The 26,107-nt window shown below is 34.0% G+C and overlaps 1 protein-coding gene and 1 non-coding gene across 3 annotated transcripts; both read left to right on the top strand.

Moving 5' to 3' along the window:
- Window positions 1–1,879: 1,879 nt before the first annotated feature.
- LOC105673826 (uncharacterized) lies at window positions 1,880–26,079 on the top strand. 2 transcript variants are annotated; one of them, XM_012369764.2, is made up of 9 exons: window positions 1,881–2,180; window positions 15,871–16,923; window positions 19,948–20,191; window positions 22,122–22,569; window positions 22,735–22,862; window positions 24,170–24,289; window positions 24,743–24,760; window positions 25,307–25,454; window positions 25,827–26,079. In XM_012369764.2, exons 2-9 carry the CDS (start codon window positions 15,877–15,879, stop codon window positions 25,921–25,923), a joined length of 2,250 nt encoding a protein of 749 aa, XP_012225187.1. In that variant the 5' UTR covers window positions 1,881–2,180; window positions 15,871–15,876; the 3' UTR covers window positions 25,924–26,079. The 2 variants fall into 2 exon arrangements, with proteins under 2 accessions (XP_012225188.1, XP_012225187.1); XM_012369765.2 differs by lacking the exon at window positions 24,743–24,760 and having other exon boundaries at window positions 1,880–2,180.
- Window positions 17,599–17,760, top strand: LOC137001797 (U1 spliceosomal RNA). Its single transcript, XR_010891667.1, has one exon. It is a non-coding gene; the product is annotated as a U1 spliceosomal RNA (small nuclear RNA).
- Window positions 26,080–26,107: the final 28 nt, after the last annotated feature.

Raw genomic sequence — 26,107 nt, 5'->3', positions numbered from 1 at the left:
AGCGTTTCTTCTCTATCCTTTTTTAAAGTCTAACATGAGCATATATCTGTCGCATTTTTAATGTAGAAAATGCAAGAAAGCGTAGCTAAAACAAATAGACTTACTCCATTTCTCAGACTTTCTCTCTTCGCTTTTCCTTTTTACTGTGATACTCCATTTCTGTGATATTTCAAATACGATTGTAAGTAAAGTTGTATAGGAATTTTCATTAACGGTTATGACGCATAAATAAAAATGCGACACGCACGCTTCAAATTCCCCAAATGCAACTTTATATGGTACAGTTTTTCTAATTATTAGTACATCATGTATATTTAATTTCGAAAACTTAAAGTGTAACATTATACAGCTAGATAGATTATTGTTATTACATTATTGCAAGATCTAGGAGCTGAAACCTAATTTATTAATAAGAAATGTGGAGTAAAGAGCGAGGACTAAAACATTCTAAATCCATCAGCCAAAGTACAAGTATGTGCTAGCTAACAATAAGTGATACCGAATTTAGGTTTAGTTTACTGGTTTAATTTAGGATTTTTTTATTGAACATCTCTTAAATGTATATGTATTTATTTACTTCAGCTTCTATGCCAGGAAGGGAATTTAACATCTTATACATTATTTTCATAATAAAAAATTATTTTTAGTATTTTCAACAATCAGGAAAATATATTCACGAATGCACTATTGTTGTTATATTTAAATGACATTATTATATGATAAAATGAAACCTTTACTAAGTTTTACCGGTGATATTGACATGCATATCCTATATGTAGTTTATGCTGTTGTGTTATGAATGTCATGTTCTACTTGACACGCGTCCAATACTTTATGTATACGAGTTAAATCGACGCGACTTCTGTTAAACGCCTTGTAATGCTGCATTAATTTTTTAACGCTCTCACATGTGTCGACTAGCGACAAGCTTTCAAGAAGATAACTTTTAACACGGTTAATCCTTTACTAGTGATACACCGGTGAAAAATTTACGCTGTCAGCGACTGTAAAATCCAATTATCTAGATTTGTCTACTTTATTTTATTTACAAAAGTTATGAAGAAATAGATCAAATATTTATCAACTATAAAAAAAATGTATTCTATACAGAATTATATATAATATTACTTATAATATTAATTACAATTTTGCATTTGCGTTTGGCACAAATTTTTAATTGACTGTTCCACCTTAGTGCCGTGATTATGCATAATATTATACTTTTCTTTACATTACATTATATTATACAATAATTTAGCATACTAATTTGCAATGTCTATGTAATATTCCATAACGTTTACTGTGAATATCCATATTTATAATAAGAATTTTTACTATTCTTGCTCTACGTGATTCTTTTCTTTTTAAAGACAATTATTTTTTTATCTTACTTTCAATTTTATTTTATAATAAAATGTATCGTTGGTCATCGTGTGTTCGATGGAGAGCTATTGTTTATTGATATCGGAATAGTTTTCTGAAATTTAAAAATGTGAAGGATACTCGCGCGTATATCGTGTGAATATCGTATTAGCTACACTTGAGCATCAGCTAGAAATTATTAGAAAATCAGCTCTGAAACTTTGAAATACTTTTTGATATTCATGAAAATATTTGATGCTGTATTGTTTCAGTGTAAAATAGAAAAATTTCAAAGAGATCACGTGGTTTCGACCAAATATATATCGATATCATAGATAGGATATGATAGATCTTCGTTTACGCGCCGTTGCTGGGGGAATCGCGACGACGCGTAACAAACAAAGATGCGATTGGTCAGTCGCTTCATCGGTTGATACATCGGATTGGTTGCCAAGGTTTATGTACGTGACGACCGTGTCGTTGTGGGAGGGGGGCAACATGAATCGCAAGGCATCCGTGCCTGGTCGCGACACGACGCGTCGGAGTCGCGCGATCATTCGTACGCGGCACGCGACGTTAGTTTCGTGACGAGTGATTTTGCGTTAGTTTTTCGCGCGAGTACGAATACTCGCTGGTCAAATCGTCATTTAGAACTGGAACGTGCGTGCTTTTCGTCAAAATGTGATCGAGTAATTTTCACCAATTTTTTTGTTTGTTTGAAGCACTTTCTCGGGAACCGAAAGAAAGGAAACGAATTTTGCGCTTTGCAAGGAGATTCGCGCTGATGATGAACATGATACTTCCGTGAGGAGCTGCAGGTAATTCTTGATATGCTTACTCTGAAAACATTTTATCTTCTGTGAAGATCGTGCTGTAGAAAGAATATGTGAGATAAAGCGATACAAATTATTTTACGATATTGCGAATTTCTAACCTTCTAAACCGGTATAATTTTCAAGTATTAAAATTTTGTTTATTTCAATCTATTTATTTTAATTTTTATTAAAAAAGAGAAAAGATAGAAGAGAAAAAGCTTATTTCTTCTTATTTCGCTTATTAATTTTTATCATTGTTAATTTGATCAGCTACTAAAAATTTTAGGTTATTTCACGCGCGGTGTTCAGCGATATCAGTGTAAAAGTGATGACTAGCATTTTAAAAAAGAATGAAAATATAAATTTAAAAGCGTTATAATCAACAAATTTTAATATTAGATGATACAGTTGATAGAAGCAAATTTTTTTAAATTGATCAGAAGGGTTGATCGTTAAGAGAGCAACTCAAATGCGTCATAAAGCGAATGTAGCAAATGTAAAGATTCACATGAAAGACTGATATTGCATTATTTAAAATAGAAGGACTCGTCGCGTAATACCTATCGCTGCAAGTGCGGCGATTTAAATCGCCGCGCGTGACGGAGTTCACGTCGCGATTTTTTTTCGCGATCTGCGTACATTGTATTTATTTTGTACACAATTAACTAGAAAATAGACCTAGAATGCTTTAATACATAAAATTGTATTAATGTTTGACAATTTGGAACGTGCGTATTGTCTTTCGATATTTGTGCGTCATGTTTCATAATCAGAATTATATTTGATAGTTATACATCTTTAAGTATATTTGACAAATAATATATCAAACATAAGATTAAAAAATATTAATATAGCTCATACAGTAAATTAATCAATAAAAATATAGTTTTATTTTTTATTAATAATCGTGATGCGCAAATATCTAGACAAACTGTACATTCTGAATTGCTCGGAATTGGTGCAATTTTATATGTTAAAGAAATGCCTTTCTTCAGAACGCGCATAATATGTCTAAATATTCATTTATCATGACTGTTGGTCAAAAATCAAAAATTATATTATTATTAATTTATTTATTATATGAGCGGCTATTTATTTTTGATCGTACGTTTAATCTCTCAAACACTGGAAGATGTCAAATTATTAGACACAATTTTGGGACGTGAAAAGACGTGTATATGAATATTAAAATATAATGTTCATGTTCCGCGTTGCCTAAAATTGATGCAATTTGATGAAAAAGTGTTTTAATATATACTTATTCACAGTTTTCTGCTTTTTTTACTTTTCTTTTCTTTTTTTTCAAGTCGCGTTCTAAACGGGAAAAATCTGAGAAAAGTATATGAAATGTAGAAATTGGTGTGGTTATTGTAAATGAAAAATATATTTAAAATTTATATAATTTTGTAGCACACATATATATTGTGACAATTCGAAAAGCTTCCATAATATTAAATATTTCTATAGGCTAACTTATTATTTAAATGATCAAGGCAGAAAAAGCAAAATAAATGAGTTTAAGGAAAGTGTATACAATCGTGTCTTCGGGGCTAATTTATTATTTGATTTGCTTATAGCATAAACGGAATCTCTCTTTTTTCATTAAGGAAATAATAGAAAAGATAATTTTACATTTATATGAATGAGAAAAGCATTAGATTTCTATCGCTTCCGGGTGAAGAAAATTTTCTAGTGAGCCCGTGCGCTCTCGGGAAATGCAAGTACGTTTTCTACGGCCCATTGCATTGTCGCAATTCGACGAGAAGGAGTGTATTTTTCTCCTCGTAACATTAATCTCTCCGTGTTTCCGGGAGATAGCCTGGATCATGACCGCGTTGTGAGTACGTTGCTACCGTGCTTAGAATGATGACGAGTTTTTTGCCCGTACTGATCGGTTGGATTTTTTCGGTTTATCGACTATTTATTTATCAAAAGGAAAGTATGCATTTTCATCTTTTTACAGGCACATTATCGCGCATTAAAACATTGCATATTAACTTTGATATCAATAGCAGATTATCTATTAAGACGTTCTAGACGTATTAAACATGCACTTGGGGGTTTCACATACAAAAGAGCCTGCAAATAAAACACACAATAAGAAATTAATATTAGACACAATTAATAAATATAAATATTAATATTTATTAGGAAATATATAGGAGTATATGCTATTGTTGGAAATTAGGAAATATTTTTTTAATTTATACAGAAATAAAAATATTAATAATGAATAAATCCGGTTGTGCAATTTGCATCATTTTCTGTTAATGCATACAATTAGTAAAGGGGATACTTTTTCACTTTGATAATGCAACCGATCAGATGTCCGCGATACGCACAACTGTGGCATAGCTTGAACCTACAATACGAAACCTACTTTGTGTGACGCATATGTCCTATGCGTTTATCCAATGGACTACTTTTTTTTAAAGAGTATATGCTATTGTTGGAAATTTATACTTACAATTAGATATCGCATACCAAATAAATACTCTAAAGAAGTATTCTCCATCAAGTGTAATATTTTATGCGAGACAGCTTATAATTTATTTGATTAGATTGACATTAAGATTTATTAGATTTTGCATTCTTGATGTTAAACGGTCTCTTTATCGCGTCGTAATGAAATTGCTAGTTACGAAGCGTAAGAAAATTAAGGGCTCGAGGGACTCAACAATGTTGCAGTGTTTCATATGCTTACTGTGTATATAACGATGCGATCTCTTGAATTGGTCGTCATACCGTGACGACGAATTATAAAAGACTTTTTTGTGAGTTGAGAATTAAAGGATAACGTTCTTTCTCTTGTGAACACGGACAACATTTCTTTCATTATACAATTCGTTATGTTTGAAGAACTTGATTTTGCTTACAATTGCATCGTAAGTTTATTTTCATTCAATATAAAACGGAGTAAATATAATTGCAAATTTGATTGCAATAATATAAATATGTAATATAATTTAAATTTGCAGACAGATAACAAGAGATTATAATTCATAGATAATTAAATATAAAATAAATGAATAAATAAAAAATATTTATCGAAAATAATCACTGCGCTATCTTTGCCTTTAATAGTATGAATAAATGTAGTAGAATATGCTAGAATAATTGTTGCGCAATCTATATATAAATATTTTTCATTTATATTCATTTATTTTATATTTAATTATCTATGAATTATAATCTCTTGTTATCTGTCTGCAAATTTAAATTATATTACATACTTATATTATTGCAATCAAATTTGCAATTATACTTGCTCCATTTTATAATTATGAAATTGAAATTGTAGTTTGATGTGGTTTTAAAAGAACCTTGAACGACATTAATTAATTATGAAATACAACTTTGATAACTGTCATTGTTCACATAACTGTTAATATATTGCATTTTTGTGCTACATATCAAGGAATACGTCGAGAATCTAGAGCTATCAAGAAAGTTTATATGCATACTGTCGATACAATGAAAATCGAGAGTAAGCAATAAAGATTTTCAATGCGGAATTTAAAGTTTAAAGATTGGAATGTGTTTACTTATATTTTTTATTATTTACAATATAAATAAACTTCGAATATTACGATAAATTATAAAATTATGCTCTTAATATAGCTGATCTCGGATTTTAATTTATTTTATTATTTCCAATTTTACTTGCTTTATTTTTCAATAGCATAAAAATAACATAAAAATCTAAATTGGTGATTAATACGTCTTAATTGATCAAATAAATTTCGAAACATATTTCACATTATTTTGTAATAGTTATATCTGCAAGTTAATATTAATAATACACTGAATTATAATACAATAATGATCTTGAATTTCATAATTTAGTATTCGGTTAGTTGGTTTTTCGAATTTCAAGGAGAGATTTAATGAAACTATTCCCTAGAATTATATGCAATTATCTATAATTTTGCAGAATGCTTTAGTAACTACATTTAATTTTTTTCCTCATAAAAAAGTAGTGTGTATAGTCTTCACGTTTAATGCGATTGTAAGTTTAGTCACAAGGCAGCGTGCATAGAGTAGCATAATCTTGAGTAGCATAATCAATATCATGGCTAAAGAATATTATTCTCTTTACGTTATGTCCTCTGCTCATAGGAAAACTTGTCTATACAATATAGTTACAAAGTTTACGTCCTACTTTGCCATATAATTTGTGATGTAAATTATAAGCATTTAGATAATGCGTAGACCGTACTTGATCCGTAACATAAAGTTCTATAATCACAATATATGCAATATAAAATCTTGAAAAAAGTTACAAATGAACAGTGCAAATTTATTATAGTAAAGATTAAATGTTGCAGAAGAAAGAGAAAAATTTCTTTTTTACTTGATGACTGTGATGACATAGAAAAATTGAAAAATTAGTGTTTAATTTTATCACTAATAAATTAATACGATAGTCTTACAATTGGCACATTGTAGGCAAATAAGAACTTTTGTGATAATATCCTATTTGACATTTGTTATGAAGTTGTATATGAAAATGATAAGAGACTGTAGTATACACAATAATTCTAGCAACGAAGTTTGTGTATTCGTTCTAATCGCTATAATCAGAATAGCGAGAGCTTTACTCAATTTTAGTTTTATCAAAGTTGATTAGTCATTTTGAAATTGTATCGGATAGAAAATTTTGCAAATTTAGCTTATGTGATAATTGCGATTATTATCGCAAAAGCAATCAGTTGCGAATGAATTTTATCCAGAAAGTATTTTTGGGCTAAATAAAATAATGCAAAAAATGGTGGTTCCATTCCGCTTCCGCTGCGTCGACCGCGACAAATTTTTCTCGGATTCGGCCGAGCAGCGATGTCTATTTATACCGCATCCGTTAAATTGCCTACAGTATATTCCTTGATATTTCCGGCGACTACAAACTTTGGTCAGCCGAATCATTGAATTAAAAAGGGCACATCCTAGGCGGCTGCGGCGGAATCGATTTCGCCTTGCCGACCTCCACTCACGCTTGCCGAACTCGCTAATTACCCAAATTGCCAAATTTACACTTGGATCTTTAAATGTACGATGTGTAATATATACACACACACACACACGATATATATATATCACAGTTGGTTAATTTAAAAAGGGGTAAAATTAAATCTTGACAAGAGACTACTTGACGCTGAGAAAAATATATCCATCAAATATTGTTGGAATCGCATCTTGCTATGTAAAAAAAACCACTTTGAACGCGTGTCGAGCAGAGTTGGACAAATTTAATCCGTCAGAAATATGTCTGAACGTGTGGGCGCCGTCGGTGATAAAGTGCAAGCATACGCCAGGTGTAAATAAAACCGGGTGTATCGGCCGCCGCACCGTGAGCGCGCCCAAGCGTAACGACTGCCCGGTCTTTTCCACCGTGGCATTGTCAGCTGCCCGGTACGTTTGTTGGATCCTTTTGTACGTCATCGCGGATGCCTTCTTATTTACATAAGAATTCCGTGTCACCGACGACAACGCGCTCGCGACCCGATAATTACAAGTGTTTGACTCGGGAGAATCTTTTCTTCCCTTCCTGAACGTGCTCCAGTTACATAAGACACCGATTGCGAAATAGAACTGGAGTGATAAATTGTAATTAATTATTTTATAATGTGTTTCATATTGGTTGTAAAATGCCTGTTCAACTACTTCCATTCCATCATGCAGGAACTAAAATATGAATGGAAAAATATTATTACAAGTTATTTATGAATTTCTGACCATCACAAGTTAAGAATTTTGATCCTGGGTAGGAGTTTATTTTGTTTTCTTTTTTCATTGGAAGGGGCTGAGTAAACGTTCACTCGACCACCCCATTAAAAATAAGAAGACATCGGATCCTAAGAGACTCGCGTTTTTCTCCATTCCCCGTTCGCGCGCAACGTCTTTCATCTAGCCATCCGGTTCCGCGCCGGTTCCCGATTTTTTTCGGGAGACGCGAGCGGGCGCGCAGTTATAAATTTTGTGATTTATTTGTCTTGCTCGTGGCCAAGGGGAGGGTGACCAGAAATATATACGTAGACGGGCAGCGCGACCGGCCATTATATAGCCAACTGCATGAATTACGGCTGTGTGCATGCCAGTGACGTGCAGTCATCGGCCCAATGGCTGATGCCGATAGCCCTTTGGCTTGGACCCTATACTTAGCGGATAATCGACGCGATATACTGCGCTTATTAGCGGGTATAATAAGCCACATGCCGAACCCAGAGGGTCTGCGAGATTCGTCTTCGAAACCGTTAAGTAGTCTGCCCTTTCTCCCTGCCTTTTCCCTCTCATGCCGTCCCTATACATCACTGTTTTTCTTTCGGCAAAATACACTATGTTTCAGAGAATTATGAAAAAAAGCGGACACTCCAATTATTTTTATTTGAGAAAAACAAACAAATTGCTTACACAAATGAATTTGTAAAAATCAGGCCAATGCTTCAAATGATGTTTTGCGTATGCATGAAATTCGCCGGAGTTTTAACGTTTTTAGTCAGGCAACTAAATTAATGAGTTTACAGTGAGAAGCGTTATCAATATTATTTATTGCAGATTGTATAGATAGACTGTTGTTGTTCTGGCATATAGAGAAAGAGGAAAGGAAAATTTCACAAATGCATTAGTTTTCCATTGGCAGGTCGGTACAACTATTCACTGCCGGCAAGTGCTGAAATCTCGTACGATCCGTAAAGCACAGGTTCGATTATAGAGAACATAAAAGGCTATAGGGAATCAAAGAGATTCCGCGGACTCGTGGTTAAAGCAGGGCGGACCGGAGCGCATACCGCGCTCTCGCATAATGCGCCATTGTTGTTTTTTCGATATAGCGAAGCTCGCGCGCGCACCGCATCGTTATATCACTTCCGAAGAATCTCGCAATAATGCACATCGTACAATAATTCCGGGGTGTGTGACTCACTCTTTGCTCTTTCGTACGCGGAGCGATCGAGCCAAGTTCCGCTTGTAGCAGCGGACGGACGGACGAACGCGAATTCGTCCGCGGGGCACGTTCAACAGTTTTACTTTCTTTCTTCCTCTATGTTATTTGCTCTGAGGAGCCATAACTAGACTATGATAAACATAGTCTATATCATGTTCTATATTAGTATAATTTTTATATATAATTTGCATTATTTCTTAAAATAAGATTTTGCAATTAATTTCAATGTAAGTTGAGAAAAGTTGTCGAGTGGCAAGTTTTATGCCTTATATTTTAAGAGATAAGAATTTCTCAAGGTAGTAAACTGATTGTGAGAGAGTAGAAAGGCTAGTTGTGATACTTTGTTATAATTACCAGCCATTTCGTTGAGTTGAGCAAGCTAGAATTGCAATTCATAGTGCAATATTTGCTCCGCTTTAGCAAATAATGTCTAACTGTCGTCATCGAGGGTTGATTTTATCTGTGTATCTTGCAACGACAAATAAATTCATTAGGAGGATTGTATTGTAGCAAGCATCGCGTTCTAGCACGTGTACATATCCGTATATACTTCGGTAGAAATGCTCGCGATTAATTGTCTCTCGTCTGCCCTCGACGGAACTTGTAATGACGACTGGTGCGTAACGCCGGTGCGTGAAACCGCGGGGTGAAAACGCGTAGCGGCATATGGCACGACACGTGCGACCAAATAACCAGGTTTATGTGCATGGGCGTCGGCAGGGTTTTTCGCAAGAATCTACCAAGACATAACTTTTCTTCAGTTCATTTTTGAGAAGACAGTTTCAATTAACTCTAGAGTATTAATCGGAATTTTAGCCGCTAATACATACGATATGTTTTAGAGTTGTTATAACTTTAAGTGGAAAAACTTTTTTTTATTTTTTTATACATTATTATTTTTGTAGAAATTTTATTCGCATAGTGTTCCGGCGTTATACAAAATAATTTATGATAGATTTAAAAATTCAAATGTTATGTTTTTAATTTAATCAGTTTTGATTCAGCCATCAATTTTTAATTTAATGCGACGACACACACATTTTAAATTTTATACACTTTTAAAAGCTAATTTGCCAACACTTTATGTTATATAAATACTGTCTTTATCTTTGGTCTTTATCTTTGGATTATTTGGCGTATGCGACGCTCATGTTGACGTACACGCACGAATCACACGTCGGTCACAATCTTTTTAAGGGTGTTCGCTTCTGAGTCTCACTCACAAAACGACTCTCAATATAACTAAATCGCTTTCTGCACGACACTTTCCATTTAAACGTGATGTGACACGTGTATTCGCTACAATGAGTAGTTTCTAATTGATCGCTGACCGATGCAATTAAGACGGGCGTTGGACCGAAAATAATTTTGATTGCGAACAATTGAGAAAAATTCGAGGCTAATTAGAAGATAGTAACGATTTAGTTCATTAAACATCATAATAATCAACTCGATAAGAAAATCCTAAAATTAAGTTTTAATTAATTATATAAAAATTTAACTGATTAAAGATCTAATTTATTACAAATTCAATTAATTAAAATTACTTATTAGACAAAAGCATATACTGTATACTTTGATCAATGTTTGAATCTTAGTTATTATTGCACATAGAACGTTGATGTCCAATTTAATATATTCAACTGTTATCAGAAAATTAATATATTAATGAAAGAATGAATTTCTCAGCATATGAACTCTTTGCGGTCGAGGATTTTGCGGATTTGGATTCGATATAATGTTTTACAACGATCCTGCGCATAGTTTTCTAAATAATTGAGGCAATATATATAATTATCAAACTTATACTTTTTAATCTTTATAAAATTTCCTAAATGACGAGAATTGATTGTTACATTTATTTTAATTTAATGGCATTAAAATAAGGACGAAATATTTATTATTGATTTATTCGTCGAAAATAATCTGGATCGCAAAATGTTCAGGAATATTTATGTGCACTACGGTTTGGCTCTTATTTACATTTTTCTTTATATTCATTCAAATAGTTTGAAATTGCGTATTCTATTTTATACTTTAATCATAAACTCTCTCGAAAATAAGGCTATTTGAAAGTCAGCATTACTTTATCAAATGATAATTTGATTCGGTTGCATATGGGACACGAATTTTTGTTGGGCCTGCGATGTACAGAAATTGAAACTGATCGTCCGTAATCATCGATGCAAAAAAAAAGGGTTGATGGGAAAACGGGCTTCTTGTCGAAACACATTGGCAGAAGTATTTCTTCGTCGGTCGTTTAACTCGTTCCGCGCGATAAATTGGACACCACTTGGCGTAAGAAGAGACGGCACCCTTATAAGCGTATATGAGAAGTAATTAACTATTAGCCGACCGATCGGCGCCTACAGCCTTTTGCGATACCGCGCTGTAAGCCTTGGCGCTATATACATATGTGCTGTTCAGTTTTCGATAACATCACTTGTTATAGTTTGTAAATTATAATGTACGCTCCTCATTAATATGTTTGAATGTGCTTTTATAGAGAGATTGATCTACTTGCATTCGACTTGAGCGCTCTTTCTAAGCTGCCTGTATCCATTATCGATGCATAATGTTTCACTTTATATCAACATGTGATTATATTTGCATCTCATGTAAATTTATTGATTATATTCGGATGATCTAACATTATTAGAAAAGAATAGTGTTTTGTTTTAAAGTTTAACTAAAGTGTATACTTTTTAAACGGCGTATCTTAAACGCAGAAAAAGATGGCGCAAAGTTTATACTATCTTTCTCTGCGTTTTTGTGCTACAAACGAATATTGCGAGATTACATTTGCTTTTGCTTTCCTCACACATAATATATTATTTCTGCCGTTGAAGTTTTTAAGGACCTTGAACTTTAGGCGAAGCAGCCTATATATTTTTCGTGCAAAGAGAAATACGGAAGGTAATTATCGGTGCTCGGCGCTAGTCGGCCTTAATTATCGGTACTCGCGCGGTAACCCGTTTTTCATAACCACGGGATGCGCACAGTGGTTTCCGGAGTCGCGATCGAACAAAAAGCGAACGAGAAGAGTGACCCTGCTTCCGGCTCGTCCTTCGTACGCGTCGTGAATAACAATGGAGCATGTAAATGCACAGCATTTATTCAAATTCTTCTCGAGCGAGCCGGGCTGACCCTACGGCGATTATTCTTAATATTCCGTAATTATCCGTTTGCCGACGCACAATGTGAAGTAAAGTAACATCATCACGTCATAAACATATGTTGCGATATAGTGAAAGTGACATACATTCCTCTCTGTAAGTATAGCACATTCCAGAGCTGTCACATCTTTTCAGTCTCTTCAACAACTTCAATTCTAACATTGTTTTTGCCAAATTAAATGTAGAGTTTTTTAAATTTGATTGCAAAGATGCGCAATGTACTGAAATTTCAAAATTTGTGACTAATTTGTGAACAAGTTTTTGTTGGGAACAATTTACTTTCAAATTAAAATTCGTATTAACACACTAGTAAGATAAATTAATTATTGAATGAATATTTATGAGCTATATATATGCACGTTATCTTATATTTTTGGAAATTGAGAGAGAGAAAAAGTATGAAGTACATTGAGAAGAAACGGCGAATGTATTTACATAATAATTTATAACATAAAGACTGTTAATTGTGATGATAGTAATATAATTCGTACTATGGCACTTTTTCACATGAAAAAAAGGATGCAACAGAGAAAAAAGTATCCACTCGTGAGTTACGAAAAGTATTTGATTAGTTGCGAAAAACTGCAATCGAATGTAATGACCTTAATAACAGCTCATTGAATTTATCACAGGAAATGCAGGTAGAATGAGAGAGAGAAAGAGAGAGAGAGAGAGAGACTTTAGCCTTCGATATTTTTTACGTTCAATGAAGAACAAGGATCGTGCCATGTGATACGTGATAAATTGTGCAAAATACAACAAGATATGATCTTTGCATGTGTCGTACATCCAACGCATCTCATTATTTTTTAAAGATTGCGAAACAGAAATTTAGACTTTTGTTACACTCTAATCGCGGTACGGATACTAATAATTATTTCTATAAATCATGATTATACTTTTCTTTTATATCATTTTCTTTGTGATTCTTGGAAGTATCAGATACGTGGCGAGATTTATATTATCGATAATTATATGCATTCTATTATTTAAAGTTGAAATGAAGATGTTATCAATGCTATATTGCACTAGGCAAAAAAAATTTGTCAAAAATGGAAGAATAAAGGAAAGAGCAGAAAAGAAAAATATAAAGATTTGTTTGTGAGGAAATAATTTAAATATAAAATGAATTAAAAATAACTGTCATATCAGTGGTGCGCCGAGGAACGCGACGGTGCTTTGATGTGACTGGTCGAAATATGTGATATGTAACCAAGCTTGCCCGCAGACTTTAAAATTAGTCTACGTGCTTTGCTGCGTGATGTGTATGCGTGTACGTATGCTGTCTACGTAGCGTTTGCATTTATCTCACGTCAATTGTAAGCCGTGTAGAATACGATAAATTGTTTCTTATTTTAATAATTTGCTGCGTATACATACAAGGCAATGTGTATTAACTTAGTCATGATTAGTAGACATTTTCAAATAAAATGCAAGAAAATAATCAACTATTCGGGATCCATCAAGTCTCAGATATTGTTTAAATTAAATTTTTCTTGTCTATTAAAACAGTATCTATTGTTATAATGGGAAATTGTGATCAGTCAGGGATATTCTGTCTATTGTACGTTGAAAAAAGTGAAACGTTTTCTCACAGGGCATGTAGCCCGCGCGGTATCATCGATGCGCTATCGAATGTTGCGCGGAAGCGCAACGAGATCGTGAATAATGGATGTTCACATGCGGTGTCCTTCGCTTATTAAAATTTTTACCACGTCGCTTGACAATGACGTTCTTGCGAAAAGTACGCGTTGCGGTATTGCGTGCGGATAAAAACGTTATTGCGATTCCGCAATTCTCCGTTTCTCGATGCGTCATCGCAGGATGTAAGAGCGCGGTGTGACTGAATCAGCGCGAAATTAATCGGATCGTCACGATCGGTTCCTAATGCGACAGCCATCCGTATTAATCTAACGGCAATGCCGAGAATTGCGGTGATCGTTCACTGACGCGCCAACGCACTGACGCAACTGAATAATCTCTCGATACCGTGCGCGGCGACGCACTAATTGTATTTATTAGTGAATGGACTCTTTGTGTCGCATCGATCTCGCAGACGTATCCTTCGCAGCCGACTGCTCGTCGTCATCATCAAAACGCGAATGGAACCTTTTATGGATGCATTAAGAGCGATCAAAAATAAAAATTTAATAACGTAACAGATATGTGTTAAAAATGCAGCCGAAGGATAATTTCCTAATTATTTTGGTAATAAAATTTCTAGTGTGTTAAACTGAAATGTATTAATATAGATTAGATATACACATAATATACTTTTTAGAAGCTTTGCGCGAAAAACGCAAAACATGTCATATAACTTATTGCTTGATTTTAAAAAGTAATTGAATTTTTTTCACAATTAAACATTGACTTTCATCAAGCTACAGATATAACAATTTAGAAAAATAAATATTTTTTTACAAATATAAGGTACGGCGATTAAATAGCATCTCATATGATCTCTTCAATCAGGACTTTAAGGTTTTTTATTGATAAATGTTACTATATTTTCCAAAAGATATAATAATTGGTTTACATGGCTTATTATAATAATGAAAAATCTAAGAAATATAATTTTTATCTTTTTTTATATTTTTTATTTTATCTACAGATATATACGTTGAAAATTATTTTACACATAACTGAATAAAAATCTCTTATGAGAAAAGGATAGGATTGATGATAGAGAAGGCAAATAAAAGGATTATTTGATTTATTGTCTCGGAAAATTAGAGGGGGAGAGATATCTCTCGTGGCACTTGTGTAGGATTGCGGAAATCTAAACATCTTTACATATGTGTGTACACAACGGAATTAAAAATAAACGGTCCCATAGGCACGCTCTCAATGACGTCATAGGCCCGGCTGGGATCAATCGGAGAGTCAAGTCGCGATAATTGCGACAATCGTGAAGATGCTTCCTAACGAGACGCTCGATTTATCTTTCCCCTTGTACAACTTTATTTCCTCTTTAATTTTTTTATTTTGCTTTCTTTCGTTATTTACAAATACGTAATATGAGTTGAACGTGGATGTTTTCACAAAACAATTATAACTAAAGTACACAAGAGACGTAATAGCATCTTTTTCATGCTTGCAATATTTTAAAAGAAACATTGATCGTAAACATGATACGTGAACAGACTTGATTTTTGCGATCAGTAATAAATAATTTCTGTTTATTTCTTATAATAAAAATATAATTTTGAAAGTAACAATTGTAGGGAGCCAAGATTTTAATCGATCAAATAGTTGGACTTGTGTTTTGAGATTTTGGATCATTAATCAGCAAAAGCTCTTATTAGATTTGTGTTGAATATAATTTTAATTTGAATTTTATTTCATTTTACTCATTTCGGAAAGAGCATTCCTTACTGAATTCAGTACAATATAATACATTTCTTTAGCATACATATATTATGCTATTAAAATGTATCTCTGATATAGTTTGATTAGAAACTAATTTGTTGACGTAATTAATTTTGCCAAGCTTGATAAAAGATCGTACAATGACCGCCACACTATTTAACATATTAAGAATAAAAATTTTTTTTACTAATTGCGCTTTTGTCCGTAGTTTCAGATGGAGAACCAAGCTTATGAGGAGGACCAATCGCGTGTAGAAGAGCAGTCCACACTTGAGTCTAATGATCGTGATCGGCAATCTCACGTGGATACGATCGACGATGGCGATTCTTTCGTCCCGACAATCACGACGCACATCGAGGGCCACGTATATGAGGACATCTGCACTGGTACGGAGGATACCATCGAATTTTCCGAACAAATATCTCTCCCTGATGAGTCTCGAAACACTTGCGAGATCAAGGATCATCGATCGACTGATTTTACCAGACAAGCTTGGATCAGCAGTGGATCATCGTCGATTGTGTCTCCTTTGGTTGATAAACTCTTCCAGCACAGCTCGACGTTACTTTCTTCCACGAGAATCAGCACGAATCATGACAGCGCGGTTTCTACGTTGTCCAAAACGAGTGACGATGATCCCGAACAAGGCTTCGGAAAGCCTTGCAATCTTCTTTCAGAACCTCTTTCCGAAAACGTTTTGGAGAGCGTGTCCTCGTTATCACGGGAAAATGAAGATTCATCGCGAGATCGCGCATCGGTGCAGTCCGATCGTAAACCGAATCGTAGACGCAAGAAGAAGGACTGCAAGCACTGCAGAAGCAAATTGGCCGGCGCGGGGTCCTGCGAAAAGCTGGACGAGTTGGTTGGTAGCAAGGATGCTATCCTGAAAGGAAACGGAAGCAATCACAAGGACTTGGATGTGTCCAATTTCCTATTTGGGGAATCGCTCTTGAGACCACAGAATATAAAAATCTATCCAACCGTTAACAGAACGAGTCTTCGGGATATCGATGCCAAGAGAAGTTGCTCGGCCGCATTTCCTATATCCGAGAACGGGTTGCACTTGACGGAGACGTTTCTAATAAATGCCGGGAACGACAAAATATTGGACGGAATGACGGAAAATAGTCAAAATAAGATATTAGGAATGTCGAAGAATGGGACTGATATGAGGATTAATTCAATTTACTCGCAGGATCGCTGGTATGGCAAAGAGTCATCAATATTCTATACTGACTTCAAGGATCAAAATCCTTTCCAGGTGAGTTATGTTCTATGCGCAAACATTGTCTCTTATTTTTATCTCTTTCTTCAAATAGATATGGCTTATAAAAAAATTTAAAAAAAATTTCTTTTAATGAAAAATAAAAGGATGATAATTAAAACTTGTTATATACATATTTATATAACTATTGAGGCTTATCTTTAATAGATTTAAGATAATAAGGAGGTTTAATATAAACTATGATATTATTATTATTATTAGTTTAAATATTTAAAAATATGAATATTTATTCTTTTATATATGTGTATATAATTGAAAGCAAATGCTTTAAAGACGAATGATTGATTGACATAAATTAAGAAATCATTAATTTTATAGTAGATTGGCGATTTTATACGATATAAATATTTGCGTGAAAATATGTTTAAAAAAATTTTATTTGAAAAAAATTTTTTGATATATTAATTTTTTTGCCAAGAGAATAAGAAATATCATTTTCTAATTTATGAGAATACAAACACGTAATCATTGTTATAAAGTAAAGTAAAAGAGAAGTCGGAGAATCACTGAACGACGAGTTTCGATTTAACGACTGGCTGTCACGATGCCTAGTTGATCATGTAGCCGCTATGTGGCGCATTTGGGGGCAAGTTTCTCGTATTTAAAATTCTGTTAACGGGCAATATGAAGGGGCTGTGCGGGTTTGAAAGCATACTTACCTGGCGCAGAGGCTACCGTGATCAAGAAGGCGGTTCCTCCAGGGCGAGGCTCTTCCATTGCACCACGGTTGAGCTGACCCTTGCGAATACCCCTAAAGTGGGTATCTCGGGCGTATAATTTTTGGTAGTCGGGACTGCGTTCGCGCTGTCCCGGAATATTATAATTAAAACAAAATAAATTTTCTAGTATAATATAAAATAGAGAATAGTTGAAACAAATGGCATAATCGGAGTTGCAAAGGGAGCAATAGAAACCCCAAGAGCTAATTAATTTTATGTCTAATCGTTCAACTTTTGTTTTTGTTTTTTTTTATTTTACTTTTTTTTACAAGTGAGTGATATTTTTAGAATACTGTTTTTTTTATTTCGGAGATAAAATCTAGAAAATGTTTTAAAAATTTGTAAAAAAGAAAAGAACTTGTTGTAAAACGATCCTCAGTTCTAAAGCACTCTGTCATTATTTTCTCAAGCTTCGTCTATTCACTGTGCGGTAACGAATTAGCATTTGGAGACTTATGTATATACGAATGCGAAGCACGATAAGCGAGTGACAACTCGTATTACGTCATCGCTACACACGTGCACGCCGCGCGTGCCGAGTGTACGCATGAGCGAGTAAAAAAGAGAGAAAGAGAACCGCTTTTTTAGAGCTTCGTGACAGGAGCGGGTTGAAATTGGCATCTTTGACATTCTCCGCAGAGCGTATCAGGGGTATAGTGACCGTTCTCGTGTCTTGATTGCGTGCCATTAAATGTGATTATTTTTTATTAGTGACAATCGAGAGTTGAACAGCTCTAAATGCAGGTAAAATCCGCTTTATTTATTTCGTCAAAATAATTTCCTCGATTCTTCTTTTTATTTTTACTATTTATGTATTTTTTACGATAAGATTTTTTCATATGCAAACGCACAATAATATTTAAAAAATGTAATACATTTTATTATAAAAAACTATTAAATAGCATTAATTTGCACATATTTTCTGCATGTATATTTTGTATTATTTAGTTGAGAAATAATTATTGTAATTTATATTAGAAAGTATCATATATTTACAAACGTTGCGGTCTGACATCAGGCCTTCTTCAGTGTACAATAATAATAAATAACAGTACAATAATTTAGCAAATAAAATAACGTGAATTATATTAAAACTTGAAATACGTAACGCATTATTCAAAAGTTGCTAAGTATAGATTGGCGTGTGACTTTATTTTGAGCATCTTTTAGTTTCTGTTAGACTATTTTTTAAACAGTTTAAGACCAACACTTTTATAATAGTTGAAAAATTGCATCTGAAGAATATAATTTGCTATAAATTGAGTTGTATTGAGTATTGTTGTTATAAAGAAAACATAGAGTTGAAACTTAGTATGTAAACATCAACGTATAAAATTTTATTGTATAAAATTACGAAAATTCTTTATATACATGTAACGCAAAATTACAAAGATATTCCGTTATATGTACATTTAACACATTTTTTATTTTTAGCGTAAATATTTTTCCTTAGACGAGACAATCGATAACTTATTTGTACAACTTATTCACAGTGTAATTTTCACACACAGTGTGCAAATTTGTAAAAAATGTTTTTCCTTTAATAATAGCAGTGACTAGAGCAAGAGATATGTGAAAAATTTGTTACGGTGTTGTTTGCATAACTAATGGATAATAGGAATATTCACTGGATATCCGCGCTAGACGCAGCTAGTTTTATTATTGAAATTTCTGGTTAACATAGACACTAAATATAGATGTGAGCGGATGATTAAAGTGGACGATAAATAAAGTACCAAAAGGGACAAGCGGCGAAATTGCGGCGAGTGCGCATTTTGGTACTCCAATTTGTATGTCGGCATCGTCGACGACTATTCGCCGAGGCGGCCTACCGCGATCGTCCACGACTTCCCAGTCTTCATCAGAGCTGACAGCTTCTAGAAGAGAAGAAACGGCCGCCGTCTGGCGCTGCACCGACATAAAGAAACAAAACGGAACGGAAGTGGAAGATGTCTATCTATAGCCCGACGTAAACGCGACGGCGACGCTCGTCGTCATCGTCGTGAGCGACGCGTCGAGAGGCAGTTAACAAAAATTACAAGAAGGCACAATATAATAGATCAGCATTTCTCAAAGTTACAATAATCATTATTACTACTCTTGTTCTTACGGCATAAATTTTTGAAAAACTGAAGAAGGGATATTTTTCCTGATATAATATATATAAGCCCTTAATTTTTATGTTTTTACTCTTTCTTTGGGAGATTATTCTTAGAACCAAATAGATGCTCTGCTCATAAATTTGCGCTCTATATTAATACCAAATTCGTCTTTTTTTCAGAGAGCTTATTCGTTGCCGGCACGGACGCACACTCCGACTTCGCAGAATCGCGTTAATTTACGTCGAAGTGTCAGAAACGATCCGCCGCCGCATCCAGCACGTCTGGACAAGCATCGACGGGGTTGGACGCTACACCTGGCTCGTCCCCTAAAGACATCCGGATGCTCCAGCTCGCTTGCATCTCTTCTCGTCGTTCTACTAATCTTGCTAGGAGTCGCAGGAGTTGCGTTATACATCGTTTTTGGTGAGTGACTCTTCATTTATATTTCTTTACTCTTTATATTGCTAATTTTTTTATCATCGAGTCTTTATTTATGACGTGAAAAATTTGAAATTTTTGTGCATTATTTTGATGCTCATTATTCTGACTTTTTAACAAGTTTTGATAAGAATTACGGGAATCCTAATTTCCTGCGAAAAACATTCATGTACTGAAAAATATAAAATTTTATAATGTTTAAAAAACAAAATTCTTTATTTTTACATTAGAATTAAAGTTTAATTTTAATTTTTTATCAAAATTTACATCCCTAGAGATTGAATCGGAAAATAGTTTACATGGAGAATGTTGATATCTGAATCGTTGAATCCGAGGAAAATGACGGTCTTATTATTCTATGCATTTTCCAAAATATAAATTTTGTGATGTTCTAATTATTACATCTATTTATAAAATAAGATATTTTGTTATTCAGATGAAGATATAAAAAAAGAATATAAAGAGAGTATAGAGAATATATATTGATATATATATTCTTTGCTTTTTGCTTCTCTGTTAATCCATGTAAAAGTCGTAAAGGGAAATGTAAAACTATATTTTAATTATGATTTTTTATTTGATCACGCATGAAGAAATAACAGTAGCTCAATGAATATTTAATAGAGAGCTAGAAATGGAATCGCGTTTACTTGTCAGAGTGAAATATTACTCGGTTCGAGGGATTTAATCGTTGGATCAAAACGTTTATTGATTTATCATAGAAGCTTAATTCATCTCGCACTCATGATGGCTGCACATTAAATCATCTTCCGTATTGCTAGAGAGTATACGTGGTGCGCAATATTTTTACCTTAGATCCTTAGATTTAAGAAGCTAGATTCCTTCGGTCAAAATTTTAACAAAACGTCATTATTTCTTTTTGTTTTTTACTATAAACCATTTCATTAATTGTTATTTTGCCCGTGACAAACGTCACAATTTGTTTATAATCTTATCACTTTTAATATTTATTAGTAGGATCATTTAATGTAAAAATTTATAACGTTAGTAATATAAAGCTGATAATTGTTCCAATGATACATTTTTTTCTACTGTTTTATTGTTTCAACCTTACTATATATCATGGGTTGCGTGTTGGTACACCCTATATTGGCCGGGAATAAACGGGCATTCACAACTGCCGGCGCCATCGCCTTATCATTCGGGCAATTAAAAGTATCTGCATCCCCAGCTCGAGCCCAGCCAACAGCGTCGGGAAAGGCTGAGGTTTAATTCGACGAAGCGTGGCAATTGCTCCAACGAGATGAATTTAACCGCGGGGTCAACAGAACATTTCCTTCGACCGTGTGCGCGCCTGGTCGATCGAGTTGAAGCGCGGTCATGTAGTGTAAGACGCGTCGTGATGCGCGATCAAAAGTGGCAAAAGCCAATGACCGTGTGTTTCTGCAGACAATGCTATGTCTGGAATCCTGAAGCTCGCGAGAAAGTCTCCGAGTTGTTCTTTCAACCCTTTATGGACGAAATGAGGATTATAAGAGTCGCATTCTTCATTTTTTTTTTATAAAGTTGAAAAACTTTAGTATGCTTTCACAAATTTTATCGAATCACCAAAAAATGATTCAACATCAAATGACAGTTGGATTAAATTTTTATTTTCTTACGGCAAATTAAAAAAATAATTAAAGCGAAAAAATATCGAATTGGAAAGAAACATAATATTTTAACTAGATCATTCGAGATCTCTTCTCATGTTTTATTGCAACTTTTCATTTTTGTATTTTGATTATTTTTATTGTTCCATTTTTGTAAGTTAACAAAGAGCAGTGTATTTGTAGAGTTTTACTTGGCAAAAACGTTATCGATATATTAAGTCCGTACTTCCGTTTCTCCACAGGAACACGGTAATAAGTTTTTCAAGCGTGATGACTGATCGCGTTACGCCTTCTTTTTACAGAGCCGGAAAAACTCCAGATCATTCAGCAGTATCTCAAGTCGTCGGCAGGCAAATTGACGGGGCAGAACGTTACATCCGGTGAACCGATCACGTCTACGTTTTCGAACGATGAGCTAAATTTGACAATCATGGCGAGTAGGATAACACCTACGTCGACGCTGGTGAGCGCCGATGCGTTCACTATGAGCGCCCTTTTAAACAGCGACCCGTCATTTCCGGAAAGCACTTCTTCACCGACAGGTGAAGCGGAAACGGAAGCTATGAGTCAAAACGCTAATGCGACGAGATATTGCGACGATTGCTTCGAAGGCGAGGTGTGCGTCGCTCTCGTTGACGAACAAGTGCCGATATGTAGGAGCCCCCGCGATCGCGAGGATCCCACCGGATGTGCCGGTTTCTGCATCATCAATAAGCAGAAATGTCATCGCCTTGACGTGGATGCCTTCAGGTTCGTCGATGCTTATCTTTCATTAAAATCATTCATATCATTGATGAATTACGCACAAGTAATTGATGAATCGCGTGTATTTGCAGATGCCTCGGTGTACAGATATGCAAATAATAATTTATAATCGGATAATTATTATTTATTTCAACGACTTGTTTGTTACAGGTGTTTGGAAATCGAGCACTATTGCCTGGATGACGAATGGACTTGCTCCAACACATTGTGCATTCCCTTCGACAAGCGTTGCGACGGGCACATGAATTGTTACGATCATTCAGACGAGTTCGATTGCGGTAAGTGTAAATGGAATTAAAAATCACGTTTCGAATCATTCAAGTTGCACTCTTGCTTTCTCTCGAGATGCGAGAATAAAAACGAATGAATAAGATTTTGACCTTTGACAGTAGTTTATATTCATGTTGCATTATCATTGACTTATGTTTCTTCGTGGAGATCGAAATCCCGGAAGAAATACTACAATTTTGCATAAAATAGATGACGAACAAAATAGTCCTATATTCTATTTTCGCTTATTATTGCAATTAATAATTTACACATAAATAAATTGTATAATTCATAATTATTTATAATATGTTAAAGCGCGCGCGCGCGCTAGATAAATACTATTCGTGCATGATTTTGAAATATCGTGGAGCATCATAAGCCGGTCACATGTTTTCCGCGTGCGACTTGTCTCTCGTTAGAACCTGCCGCATTGCCCTAGTTTGAAGTGACCCATTTCTTTCTGTTATCGGCTTTTCTACTTTGCTATTATTTGTGAGGCTTCGGTTTACTGATTTTTTTTTGCTTGATTTTTTTTATTTTTATTACTTGATCACACATCTCTCACGTTAAAACTGAAGCACAATTGCGAATTGTGATAATTCACGGACAGATTTGATAAAATGCATTTTAAAAATACCGTCAAGTTAGAGTACATTAATTTTAATCAAATATGTAAATTATTCTCCTCGAAAAGACTATTTTATTGTGAATTTATTCATTTGCAGATATATAGATATGCGAAATTGCTTTTGTGTGACCCTCCCTCCGAAAAAAATTAACTTTTAACAAAAATCAATTTTTGAGAAGAACGCGTTTAAAGTTTGTTGTATTATACAATAAATAAATTTGGTAAATAAACTAACTAATGTTTTTCATCTTTCTAAACGTGTGACAGAAATATCAAATCTCTTAATTTCAAACTCGTTTTAGTTATTTGAAATAGATGATTCATAGATATTAAAGTCTAAAAATGAGCTGGCGAGATGACAATATTGACCATTAAAAGTTGCGACTATTAGAGATATCAAGTTTCCACATCGTAACTAATTCCTATTATTGTTTAATTTCTGTTTCCATAATTTCAACCGAGAAAACTATTGTGTGATAAATTACATATATACTTGTTATTAATATGAAAGTATACATGTCAGACCAAACAAACCGCGCGTAATTACTCGCTTGAGAATTTATAACGAGAGCTACTTGTAATATTTAATGTGGGCGTCCCGCGGGGGTACGAAGGTATGCGCGGATGCAAAGTACGCGAGGCAAATAGAATGTGATGCTATCTAGAGCGCTACGCGTTCTTTTTCAGTCTGCAATCTGGAGACGCATTTTCAGTGCGGTAACGAGACTTCCTGCCTTCCGCTGGAGAGGAGATGCGACGGAAAGATAGATTGCTGGGACGCAACCGACGAGATTAATTGCACGTTAGGTGAGCATTCCAGCGTACTGCAATAACGATAGTATGAGCTTTCCAAGTGTTGGACGAATGAACATGTTACGTTATTTTGTTGCAATATGGTATAGGAATATCAGTTTTCGTAGAATGTCTATGGTAGAAATTACTTGCAATTCAAAACAGAAAAGAGCCTGCTGAGGGGAGTTACATTGTCAAATATTATAAAAATAAAAAATAGTCCTATGTATTTGTGAAGCATTCCCTCAGTTACATTTATTTCGATTCTATCACATGTAACAAGAGATAATGGTTACGGAGAAACGCTCTACATTTTTTTAGATAGTTGCTCGAAAATTCTATTTTTCCTAAGAACATCTTGTTCTTAAAAGCTATCAACACAGAATTGAAAATTATTCGTAGTCTTGCGTTTATAGTTTGCCTCATAAAGTTCAGGTTTTCATATCTTCTCTTTTTTCTTTTTCGTAGGTCGTAATCTTGGTTGGTGTGAGTACATATTTATATTTTAGGTGGCATGGATATTTTATACGAAAATATTTGCACTTTTGTCTACGCTGTCGCTAATGCACGAGTTTTATTAACGCTTCTCTTGCACTGACCGATGAAATCATTCGTGATTTCTCTCATGCGATATTAGCATTAGTTATTTTACTCAAACACTAACTTGTTTTTTATTAAAAGAAACGTTGCATGATCTATGATGATTTGTTTGTATCTATTGCATATTACACGTAGATTTGGGACTCGAGTGTTGCAAATAAAGATAATTTGAAGATAAAATAGCTCGTTGGAACTGGGACATCTTTTATAAATATGAGCTGAGAATAAGATGTATAAGAAATATATATTAGCATTTACTCGTCAAACATCCACTAAATGCAAATCGAGAGATTTTTATAAGAAAGATAATTTAATTCTGAGAATAGTATTAGGAAAATCTCTCTCACAATTTGGAACATCTGTTGTCGAATATTTGACGAATAAAAGTAGATTATTCAAAACAATATATTAATAATTTGACTTTCGTTTTAGCTTGTCCTCTGGATAATGAATTTACCTGCAGTAATGGAGAATGCATATTAAAAGTTCGTTTTTGCGATGGACTAGCAGACTGTAGCGATGGATCGGACGAACCTCACGGGTGCCAAGGGCGGTGCAATAAACATGAATTTACATGCCAGTAAGTAAACATTTCAAGATTTTTGTAAAAGACAGAGATATTATAATTAAGAAGGAAAGAAACATAAATAATAGGTAAATAATAGGTAATTTTTTCTGCGGAATTGAATTTTTAATCTTCTGAGATGATCATATTTTTCAAGCTACGTACACTTGAAACTTTTTGTATATTCTTTTCTACATTTTTTTACAGATTATCAGACAAGTTTTTTTTAATTCCTTTTTGCGAAATAAAACATAGAGAAAGATGTTGAACATTTTAATTAAAAAATTTTTTTATTAAATGTGGTTTAATTCTTAAAAAAAGAAAAATAGAAAAAAATTCGCAAAATCAAGTACTGATGTTTTATAATTATATATTTCTATTACGCAGAAACGGTAGATGCATTACGAAAGGGACGAAATGTAACGGGGTTGACGATTGTGGAGATGGTACGGATGAGAGGCACTGTAAAGATCGATTTACTTAGTGCTGAAACGTAAAGGGAAACATTGCCAATCAGAGAAAAATCAAATGCAGTATTTTATACGAATAAATGTATGTAATGTATATAGTGTGTTGTATAGACGGAAATATGGACAATATATATATTGAAATGGTTTACTTATTAAAAATGCAAAAAATCCTTTCTTTCGTATCTTTTGTTCTTTAAC

This window comes from Linepithema humile, chromosome 8 (genome assembly GCF_040581485.1).
Source record: "Linepithema humile isolate Giens D197 chromosome 8, Lhum_UNIL_v1.0, whole genome shotgun sequence".
NCBI classification, from domain to species: Eukaryota; Metazoa; Arthropoda; class Insecta; order Hymenoptera; family Formicidae; genus Linepithema; species Linepithema humile.
This window is presented reverse-complemented; position numbering and strand designations above follow the sequence as displayed.

What these genes read in the sequence shown, in the direction of transcription:
- LOC105673826 (XM_012369764.2), top strand. Translation starts at nt 15,877, where the DNA reads ATGGAGAACCAAGCTTATGAGGAGGACCAATCGCGTGTAGAAGAGCAG. An exon ending in CTTGACGTGGATGCCTTCAG is followed by an intron (nt 22,570 to 22,734) that starts GTTCGTCGATGC and finishes TGTTTGTTACAG; the next exon opens with GTGTTTGGAAATCGAGCACT. An exon ending in AAACATGAATTTACATGCCA is followed by an intron (nt 25,455 to 25,826) that starts GTAAGTAAACAT and finishes TCTATTACGCAG; the next exon opens with AAACGGTAGATGCATTACGA.